General features: G+C 37.7%; 1 protein-coding gene across 1 annotated transcript; it reads left to right on the forward strand.

Annotated features, from left to right (window-relative positions):
- The first annotated feature begins 2,309 nt into the window (after window positions 1–2,309).
- Window positions 2,310–10,113, forward strand: LOC133523270 (UDP-glycosyltransferase UGT5-like). The gene is made up of 4 exons (XM_061858760.1): window positions 2,310–3,165; window positions 6,875–7,094; window positions 8,587–8,806; window positions 9,319–10,113. Exons 1-4 carry the CDS (start codon window positions 2,350–2,352, stop codon window positions 9,578–9,580), a joined length of 1,518 nt encoding a protein of 505 aa, XP_061714744.1. The 5' UTR covers window positions 2,310–2,349; the 3' UTR covers window positions 9,581–10,113.
- Window positions 10,114–11,555: the final 1,442 nt, after the last annotated feature.

Below are 11,555 nucleotides of genomic sequence, written 5' to 3' on the forward strand. Positions count from 1 at the left end.
ACTGTTCAAACTTGGTAAGTAGATGTATTCTATGAACCGCATTAGGATGTTTACACAAAAATAGAAAAAAAAAACAATAAATTTTGGGGGTTCCCCATACTTAGAACTGAAACTCAAAAAATCTTTTTTCATCAAACCCATACGTGTGGGGTATCTATGGATAGGTCTTTAAAAATGATATTGAGGTTTCTAATGTCATTTTTTTCTAAACTGAATAGTTTGCGTGAGAGACACTTCCAAAGTGAAAAAAATTGTGTCCCCCCCCCCCCCCCTGTAACTTCTAAAATAACTGAATGAAAAATCTAAAAAAAATATATGATATACATTACCATGCAAACTTACACCGAAAATTGGTTTGAACGAGATCTAGTAAGTAGTTTTTTTTAATACGTCATAAAATTTAAAAAAAAAATTTTTTTTGATCGAACCCATACGTGTGGGGTATCTATGGATAGGTCTTTAAAAATGATATTTAGGTTCCTAATATAATTTTTTTCTAAACTGAATAGTTTGCGCGAGAGACACTTCCAAAGTGAAAAAATGAGTGTCCCCCCCCCCCTGTAACTTCTAAAATAACAGAATGAAAAATCTAAAAAAAATATATGATATACATTACCATGCAAATTTCCAACGAAAATTGTTTTGAACGAGATCTAGTAAGTAGTTTATTTTAATACGTCATAAATGGTACGGAACCCTTCATGGGCGAGTCCGACTCGCACTTGGCCGCTTTTTTTTTACATTTTATTTTACATTGGACATTTCAGGCCGTTACCTTAATGGAGCAGAAATTAAATATGTGACCATCATCATCTTCCTAGCATTTGTCTCGGCTTATTGTCACGGCTCATGGGAGCCTGGGGTCCGCTTGGCAACTAATCCCAAGAATTGGCATAGGCACTTGTTTTTACAAGCGCGACTGCCATCTGACCTTCCAAACCCAGAGGGTAAACATAGGCCTTATTGGTATTAGTCCGGTTTCCTCACGATGTTTTCCTTCACCGAAAAGCGATTGGTAAATATCAAACTTGGTAAATTCCGAAAAACTCATTGGTACGAGCCGGGCTTTGAACTCGCGCCCTCCGGATTACAAGCCACACGCTCTTACCGCTAGGGCACCAGCTCTTTTTTTAAAGCGCAATTGAAGTATGTGACCGTACGAGTCATTTGGCGGTAAAGCTTATGGTGTTTTAACTCTAAAGTTTTGAAAAAGTAGCAGTCTCGTATTTTTTAGGGTTCCGTTAGTCAACTAGGAACCCTTATAGTTTCGCCATGTCCGTCTGTCTGTCCGAGGCTTTGCTCCGTGATCGTTAGTGCTAGAAAGCTGAAATTTGGCATACTGATATGTCAAAGTCGTACAATTTTTTTTTTAAAAGGTACAAAAAGCTATAAAGGAATTGAAATGCCCCCGCCCCCTGAGCGCTGTAATCCACGGGTTTTGTGTCGGAACTTGCATATATCCAGTCCAGTATACCATTTTGTAACATATGGACCCTGTGTAACAGTGTTGTCTGTTTTTTTTTTTTTTTTTCAACCATGGATTCCGGTTACTCTTGCGGCTACCACGCTTTTATAGCGCATCAGGTATGTTCGCAGAGGCACGCGTGGACAGCTTTATTAAATATTTGTTGAAATTTGAACTTTAATAGTTGTCAATAGAGTTGAATATCATATCCGCCATATATGGCTTCGTATGCAGTAAGGGTTAATTGATAACTGTAATTTAATTGATGGTTTTAATTGAATTGATAATTTTAATTTAATTGATAATTTTGATGGTTTAATTTAATTTAATTAATTTATAGGTTTATACTGTAGGTATATATGTATATATTAAACTGACAGCTGCGCATAGTGACAAGTGATAAAAACCGTGCTACAGCCGAAGTAAAGGGTAGAGGAACAGCCGAACAGGCATATACATTAACTATTATCACCCAAACTGAAACGGAGACATTTTGCTGGCCCTTCGTGCTCACTCGGTCAATAAATAAATATTAAGAGACAAACTCACACAAATTGACCCACAGCAACCTCAATAATCTAGTAAATAGGTACCTAAAGTAATTTTTATTCTATGTATCATTTAAAGTAGTTTTCCGTATAAGTAGTACTTAACCTTGTACCATGTTATTTACCAATTTTAGTAATTATAGACTAGAACCGTCCAGTCATTCTCGAGGCTAAGACAAAGATATTTTTTTCAAAGGAATATGGCATTTATACACCTACACATAAGATTGAAATTAAATTACCAAAAGTGTTACTTAGTAATACCTATTTTACAATTCTCTCACAAATAGCAGCATGTAGTTAGAATTCTTCGCATTTGCGACAATCGGCTTGAAAATGGTGGGTGGGTGGCGATGCGCGTTTATTATATGCGTGTGCGCATGGTACGCAGATACTGCACGAATACTCATCGTAGTGCCAACTCCTTCTATTAGCCATCAGGTGGTATTCCGCCCAATAGCTCAGGAGTTAGCAAAGCGTCATCGTGTTGTTATTTTGACTACTGATCCAGCCTTTCCAGATCAGGCCCCGCCGAATCTCACAGAAATTGATCTACACGAATCCTACACTCCATGGATCGACTTCGTTAAAACCGCCTCTGGAAAGCGAAATGATTTATACACACAGGTTTCTGCGGCGTTTGGTCTCATGTTAGAAATATTCCCGAAGCAAATGAAGAGTGAGGCTGTAAAGAAGGTGTTTGAAAAAGAAAAGCAGTTCGATTTAGTGATTGCAGAAGCATGGACAAGGCCGGCGCGGGCATTATCTCACGTCTTCAAAGCGCCTGTTATATTGATGAGTTCTCTTGGAGGAATGGATGAACAATACCAGTTGATGGGTGCTCCTGTCAACCCAATATTGTACCCAGACTTCCTGCGCACGCGTCTGTACAATCTTACATTATGGGAGAAAGTGACAGAGTTATATAACCGATACTTATTATATCGGTTAATGATGTCGTATCAGGAGAAGGAAGATGTGATGCTTCGTGACTTGTTTGGCAAAGATACGCCTCCGTTAGAGGAGTTGAAGAATAATGTGGAGTTGCTGATGGTGAATATAGATCCTGTGTTTGAGGGCTATCGCCCTGTGCCGCCAAATGTCATACATTTGGGAAGCCTTAATTGTGCGCCGTCTAAAGATCTGCCTCTGGTAAGTCGACACAACGTTATACATAAACATCCACCCGATATTTTATAAAACAGTTATTGCCAACTGAAGGTCTATTTGTAAAACAAAGTCGTTATTTAGTAAATTTAAGTCTTCGATAGGAATTTATTAACAACGATAACGGTCGGCATGTTTTTTTCTTCCATACCTCTCTATCGCCCGTCATCTCAACATTAACTTTATCGTCTCTAGCAAAATTCACCCACCTTTTGCTCGGTTTTGCTTTCCTTTTACCTTCCTCCACATTCGTTGGAGTGTAAAAGTTTTATTAGTTAAAAGTTACAAGTATTCCAATCACCAGACCAGCTTTGGTTTCATAGCTAACATTACGCCGAGTTGGGTCAATTTCGTGGTTATAAGATTAAGCAATATTCTGTTTTTTTTGTTTGTGCCAACCTACCATTTATGTTCGAAGTTATTTTGTGATCGTCACTAGACCTTTATCTTTAATATTTTCACCTTGTGTTTTTCAACGTAAATTATATCCATATGAATACAATTATCAGAATTAAAAACGAAAATGGAATAACATATTTTCTTGAGTTTTATTTTGTTATTGTTTTTCTATCATTGAGTAAATAGTGAATTAATCTTAATAAGTAATGAATCTTCTCGTAATTGTGTATATACAATGTTGATGCCGTGGATTTTCTGTTATACTTTTAACTACTTTTAACTTTATATAGCCTCGTGCCGCCCAATGTACATTTAGATGAACACTACGTTGCGATGGTATGTCAACCTTCATTAGGGCTGATTTAGACGGTGCGAGAACTTGCATGCGAGTTTCATTACATTGCGATATTTGATGGTCGGCAGAATTTGATGTAGATCAATAGTCCGCAATGTAACGAATAAATTCGCGCGTCGTAAAACAAAGTAGCATGATCGAAAATTTTACGAGACAAATAAAATTCAACCCATTTAATAATACAACTAGATTGAAACTTCCTTGGCTATAATTTTGTGTATAACAAAAAAATCAAAAAAAGGCAAACGTAGGGGCATAGCTAATAGTTAATATAGGTACATTTTTTTTTTTTGCGTACTAAAATATTGTGTATATATTATGCATGATAATAAAAAAATTCAATCATTAAACAATACTTAAGGACTATTACAATTAATAATGTAAATTAAAACTAAAATATGACTAAATTAAATCTAAAATAAATCTAAAAATGGCCCCTGCGGCATAGTACCGAAGACGCTGGCAGCATTTCCTCACTGGATCGTCAGACTGATGCGTTGAGCGAGGAAGCTGCCAGCTCTTTGATCTCCTGTGGCGTCTCTGAGTCTCTTAGACATCAAATTATGTTAAAATATTTTCCATTAATGTCAATATACAGAGAGGAAAAGGGAAACTACGTTTGTACAGAGAAGCGGCCGTCCCTTTTCCTCTTAAATATATTTTAATGCTTTCTACTTCGACCTTGTTACAAAATTGTACCGTGTGTACATCCTTCTCCTCGCGTTGTCCCGGCATTTTGCCACGGCTCATAGGAGTCTGGGTCCGCTTGACAACTAATCCCAAGATTTGGCATAGGCACTAGTTTTTACGAAAGCGACTGCCATCTGACTTTCCAGCCCAGAGGGTAAACTAGGCCTTGTTGGGATTAGTCCGGTTTCCTCGCGATGTTTTCCTTCACCGAAAAGCGACTGGTAAATAACAAATGATATTTCGTACAAAAGTTCGGAAAAACTCATTGGTACGAGCCGGGGTTTGAACCCACGACCTCCGGATAGCAAGTCGCACGCTCTTACCGCTAGGCCACCAGCGCTGATACATCATCACATACAGCGATGAATACACACGATGTACCGTGTGTACATCATCATCAGTATTTGTTGAATATACGAGAAGCAGTTTACATATTGTAGCTATAATGTTTGTCTTAACGTTGCTACATAACTTCAGATAATTATTTTCAATGCGACAACATCTCGACTCGTTTTAATGACTCTATGATGTAGCGACTTTATAATAGACACACTGCTCGATTCGAAGAATGAGATACGATAACGATAAGTTCTGTAGGGCTAAGATGGTCGGCTCTTTTTCATTTGTCACCATGTCTGTCACGTTCCAACAAGCATGTAAGTGCGAAAGGGACGCATGACATAACAGGTGCACACAATGTCGTTCAGCAAAAAGCTCATCGCGTATATTTAAAACAAAACAAAAAAAACTTGAACAAGGTGATAAAAATGCGACCATGATACCGCTGCAGGTTTAGATAAGTTCTCATTTAGATATAGGTTTTATGTCGTATAATTGACAGAAGCAGCTCGATTCGGGCAACCAATGTCACTTTGAAGTTAGAAATATCGTAGATAGGTCTTATTGGGATCACAGCGGAATCGAAATAAACGTCAATTTGACATGTTTTAGTTATTGATCTTTTAAAGATCTTAAACGTGTCTTAATCATTCTTCGAATCGGGCCGACCGTCAATACAGAATGCAAAAAAATCTTATTAATAATGTTTCCTAAAGAACAATTTTTCGCATACGCATTAAACTCCCCATACTTAACTTGACCGTGACTTATTCATGTCAAGAAAACAACATACTTAATGGATAAGGCCATGAGTAAGTCATTGCCAACAAGCTAATGACCGAGGTATGTACCTAATAGCGCAAACCGCCTTCTGTGCGACCACCGAGCAAGTAACCGGAATGCAAGCCACAATACTTGCCGCAAAACGAACTGGTGACTGATATCATAATGCTATCTCCTTTACCTTTGTTAAGACCAACCAAGAGTGAAAGAGATCGCATTATGACCTGACTCGCCACTTAGTTTTGCGGCAAGTATAGGCTGTAGACGCTATGCAAGCTGCCTATCTGTGCAGACGTTGCCATAAGGTTTGGTCAACGAGTGACATTTCTGGCTGAAGAAATGACACTTTTAAAACTAATCACATCCATTGCAAATATGGAATATTAAGCGAAACTGCGTAGAGGGCGTCACTACCACAATCCATTACAATCTGAGGGTCTACCGCGAAACAAGAAAATTTCATTATCTAACCTTTCTATCAACTCTTGCATATTCTAGCGAAAATGAAGCAGAGAACGAAATTTCGATTTTCTCGTTTCCCAGTAGGCCCTTTATAAACAAACCGCCTTGATACATCAATGTCATATTTTATTATCTGTGAAAACTAGTCAAAAAACAGTTTAAGGTACAGTATGTACAAATTACTCTATGGTTTACGATAGCGGCGGCAGAAAATTGCAGTAATACTCCCTCTTCTTCCTCGCGTTGTCCAGGCATATTGCCACGGCTCATGGGAGCATGGGGTCCGCTTGACAACTAATCTCAAGATTTGGCGTAGGCACTAGTTTTTACGAAAGCGACTGCCATCAGACCTTCCAACCCAGAGGGTAAACTAGGCCTTGTTGGGATTAGTCCGGTTTCCTCACGATGTTTTCCTTCACCGAAAAGTGCAGTAATACTCCCTATTGATAACAAAACAAGAAATTACTAGGCTCATTTAGACGACACAGAACTCGCATGTGTGGTTCTTTTACCTTGTATTAAGCTTCACTGAAAAGATCTACACCCAGTTTAATACTAAGGATTTTGACGCTAATAACAACAAGACAATATACAACAAATACCATAACTGAGATGCCATAAAATAATCTAAAATACCGATTTAGATACCTTCGTTGGTGTTTCCAGGACCTAAAATCGTGGATGGACTCATCAAAGCATGGAATCATCTATATGAGTTTCGGAACGAACACGGACCCGTCCCTGCTTCCACCGGAGCGCATGGCGATCTTCATTCGGGTCTTCGAGAAACTATCGTATGATGTGTTATGGAAGTGGAAGGAACCGCCGGCGGGGCTGCCGGCTAATGTGCGGACGTCGGCTTGGCTGCCCCAGTCTGATCTGCTGCGTAAGTATCTAGTCTATACAATGATGCAGGACCTTTGCACCTTTTCTGACTTTGAATTAGTCTAATATTTAGTTAATGCGATAGGATAGCATAGACAAACGGGAGTATTTATAGTGTTTATAAATATCATGTCCAAATTTTATATTAAAGGAATAAGTTACGCTTCCGGCAGGACTTGAACCCACCAGCTCCGCAATCTGTGCGTTGCTCTTAACCAATTGAGCTACGGAAGCCTACCAGAACCTGGCGAATCTTTCCATTCCTTCCCTTATGTATACACGTCTTTGGGGTGGCGTAAAGCGACATCTACCGAAAGATGATTACATTATGATGACGATGATTATTTTTCCTTTAATATAAATTTTGGAGAATCGCTCGCAGACGTATCTGCTTGTTAAAAAATATCATGTCATCCACAAAGACGAGTACCTTGACTTGTATTGCCATGTTATTAACGGCTGCACAAAACCTGCGCGTCATCGTGGATGACCCGAACATTTATGCCGAGGAAGTGGTTCCTGCTACAAAACTACATAGCCAATGTGCGAATGGCTCCATGGCTTCCTCAGTCTTAATTACTGCATTCTGATTACATGGTGTATCCGATGACTTAGGTTCTAAGGAGTTGTTCAGAAAAAAACTAGTCGCGCATTTTATGGATTTTTCATTTTATTTAATGATAATAGTTAAATAGCGCATTATTGTAGTAATCTGTACATACTTTTCTATACGATTAAATACAATCGTATTTAAAATAAAAGGGCTAATTGAAGTATTCACCTTTTATATTACATGTCTCCTAAGACTTTTTGAACAGTGTTTTCTGAGAGAATTTATGAGGTGTTTCTCATAAACATAGTTTTTTCTTTAAGTTTGTTAAGCTACTTAATACATTATTAAATTGTCTTATGTTCGATATTGCACTTTTTTTATTTGACTTCATTTTGAGGTAGTTACATGGAATTTCCATTTTTGTGTATTTGAGATTTTTACAGAAATTTGTGTCCCATAGAAAAACTTCTGTCAGAGGTTAGATTGGAGGCTCACTACCGAAGATGAACTCCAGTTTATTGATATAAATTACTCGTAAGATGATATTCCTAAAAGCATATAACTACTTGTGAAAATTGAAATTCAAGTGTGGCATTGTGGAAAAAGTAAAAAAAAAATACTAGATAATTCACTGCCACTTTTTTACTGAACCACTTCTTATTCTTTCTTCTTTCCTTATTTACAGTCTAGCAACCTATATTGCTGATAGGACTGGATGGTAGTAAAATTCTCTTTGGCACATTTCTAGTGTTCAGTCGGATCTTCGTGTAAAGTACTTATTTGTGTATTGTGAACAATGAAAATATTGAATTCTGTACCTGTAGGATGGAAGCTTTGGGATGAATATGAAATTTTAGTTATCATTTGTTACTAGCCCGTTCTTTTATTTAGCTTAAGTAATAGTGTAGATTAATCTACAAGGACAATGTTTTGTACGCAGGCCACAAGAAACTGGTCCTCTTCATCACCCAAGCAGGACTCCAGTCCACAGACGAGGCCCTCCGCGCTGGTGCGCCTCTTCTAGCTTTCCCTATGCTTGGTGACCAGTGGTTTAATGCTGAGCAATATGAGAGGCTTGGAGTTGGACGAAGGATGGAGTTGGCTTCACTCACTGATGAACAACTACGGGAAAATATTGAGGAGATTATTAAAGACCAAGGGTAAGATAATTACCTATTTATAGACAAGGTACAATTATATAATGCAAGGTATTTTTGAGTTGTGAGCAATGAAATATTTTATGGTAGCGCTACAAAGCTGATCAGAGAAGTTAGACTGGACTGAAGCGAAGACAAAAATGTTGCTGAAGGTAAGAAGGCGTGACGCGAGCTGAAAGACGGACGTCAGATCCACTCGGACGCCACCGCTTATCGCAATTGTAATTTTGTAATGAAATTAATCTCTTGAAGGGAAAATACTGAAGAAATTTTTAAATATTAAGGGTAAGGATGCTTAAGAGTAAGGGCGCTAACGGGTAGCTATCTGTGATGTACTCAGAAGGACAAAATAGGTATAGGGATAGGCACCTTGTTTGTTTGAGAATGTATTATTTCAAACTGGCAGACACATGTCAATCGTAACACCTGCTTATATCACAATGTTATTCGTATTTGAGAATAGTATCAATCGCTAGTCTGTTAATAATAATAATAATAAATTCTTCAAAATTCAGCTACCGCACCCGCTCCAAGCTCCTAAGTGAAGAGATGCAAGACCGCTCAGAGTCGTCACTCGAGCGCGCAGTCTGGTGGATCGAGCGCACGTTGCGGCGACGCCCGCGCAGGCGCGCCCCCGCCGTACATGTCAACTGGCTTACGTTCATCGATGGAGAAATAATAGCGGCCGCTTTTGGGTTGATCATTGGTGTGTTGCTGGCGCTTCTAGGGTTATATAAAGTATTAGTTGGACGACACGTGAAAGTTAAAACTACTTAATCGTAAGCCAGTTTAACCATTTTATTTTTGAGTTTTGTGCCTTGTGCCGTCAAGCTAGCCATTTTAGTAATGAAGATGTGACTATTCTATATACTCGTATATTGAAAATGTAAATTAGTTTTTATGTAAATATGTTAGTATTTAAATATATTAATATGTGCTTTTATTTCATGCATGCTGTGAAATAATTTTATAGGACTAGTGAGTCCACATACCTGGGTCAAAATTCTTTTCCATGTCTTGTTTTTGTCCCCATAAAATGACTGAGTGTATTTTTTGTATGAGATGCATTTGGTTTTTAATTTTTCTCATGTAAAATATAATCTACAGCTATAAATGCATACCATAGCACTCGACTTTTTTATTTATTTGATAGAAGACGTAGATACAAGCGTGGCAGAGTGGTGTGAGAAACAAGACAACGAAAATAATTTTGATGCAACTACCTAAAGTAAAATTTAAAGAAAAAATGGAGATCCCTACAAGGTGTGCGTACCGACTACATACAGAATAATAAAGCTTGGGTAAAACTATATTATTATTTATCTACACACATATCATAAAGTGAAATAGTGTATGTAACTGTACATAATTAGGTATTAAAACACTCGTGTGATCCTTTTAAGAAACTCACTTCGTTCGTTTCTTAAACCCACACTCGTATATTATAATGCCTTTTATTATGTAGCAGTCACATAAACTACTATTACAGTATCGTACCTACGGAGTACCTATCCTATCCTTACGGTCCGATTTGAACTTTAAATTACGTCAAATATTAAGTCTAGACACGACATGGATTGGATTTGTCAGTCTGAAGTGAAGTCTCTTCAAACAAAAACGTCACTTCCAACTTAACCAAGGGATGAAAAGCACGCATTACCGTCGAGGTAATGTGGCGCTCCGACGCAGTGAAAGCTGCAATAGTATTAGGTTACGAAATTCGATTTTTCATGCAATGAATTTTGCGGATTATTTTGTGATGGCATTTTCAAACCAAACAATTGTTTGCCTGAGACATTTTTAAGGCACATTTTTTATCTCATATTTTTTTTAAATATGTCCCGTCAGAAAAATATAAGTCTTTTAAATACTCGAGCCGGCAGCACATGAAAAGAGCTATTTTCAGGGCGGTATTCTGAATACATAAAACAATAAAAGTAGCAAATAATTGTATGTAAAATCGTTATTATGTAGCGCACTAATGATATTAAAAAATACTTCGAAGTTACTATTAAAATAAATAAACTATGACATGACTAATACTTATGAACAAAAACGCCAATTTCATAGGTATGACCCAATATCATCTCCTTTTCGGTCTGCCTGCGCCGTCTATGGTGTTTTATAGCAAGCCGTTAATGTAGGAAAATTGGCACAAATACCGATCACAAAGCAATTTGAAATTGGAATCGTTCTTACATCCTGTTTATTACTGCACTTTACGTACAACAGATTACATGCAATCTATAGTCTGTCAAGCTATTTGTTGCTCATAAAAAAGAGCAAAAAATAAAAAAAAATTGGCGCGAAAGGTGTTCGTCCCATAGAATATTTTTCTAGTGACAAAGTTGTTAGATATTTGTATATTTTTTATACCATCCTCTTAGGAATATGACTATACCTTTTAATTTACGAAACTATGGCGCCCCATTCGGCAGAAAGCATTTAACGTGGCATGTAACTTATCAAGGTAGGCATGAAAAAAGGAAGGAAGCATTTACAGTCCGACTAAGCTAACCCTGGATGGTATTTGTAACATATGACAAAATGTGGGAATGTCATACATAGAAAACGTCTATAACTCAAGAATAAATATCTGTAATAAACACACCAATAAATACCCTTACTCGGTTCAAACCCTTGACCTCCTGCTTGCTTACTGAACCCTCGTAACGCTCAAAATTCCACTTAACTTGTTTCTAAGAGAATAATTCCATGTGCAGGTAATTTGAAGCACCTGGGTCATATCTGC

Source organism: Cydia pomonella, chromosome 12, assembly GCF_033807575.1.
Source record: "Cydia pomonella isolate Wapato2018A chromosome 12, ilCydPomo1, whole genome shotgun sequence".
NCBI classification, from domain to species: Eukaryota; Metazoa; Arthropoda; class Insecta; order Lepidoptera; family Tortricidae; genus Cydia; species Cydia pomonella.

Bases quoted from the DNA above. Each gene is read 5' to 3' on its own strand.
- LOC133523270 (XM_061858760.1), top strand. From the start codon at position 2,350: ATGGTGGGTGGGTGGCGATGCGCGTTTATTATATGCGTGTGCGCATGG. The intron at 7,095-8,586 runs GTAAGTATCTAG...TTTTGTACGCAG, and splicing joins GCCCCAGTCTGATCTGCTGC to GCCACAAGAAACTGGTCCTC. The intron at 8,807-9,318 runs GTAAGATAATTA...TTCAAAATTCAG, and splicing joins GAGATTATTAAAGACCAAGG to CTACCGCACCCGCTCCAAGC.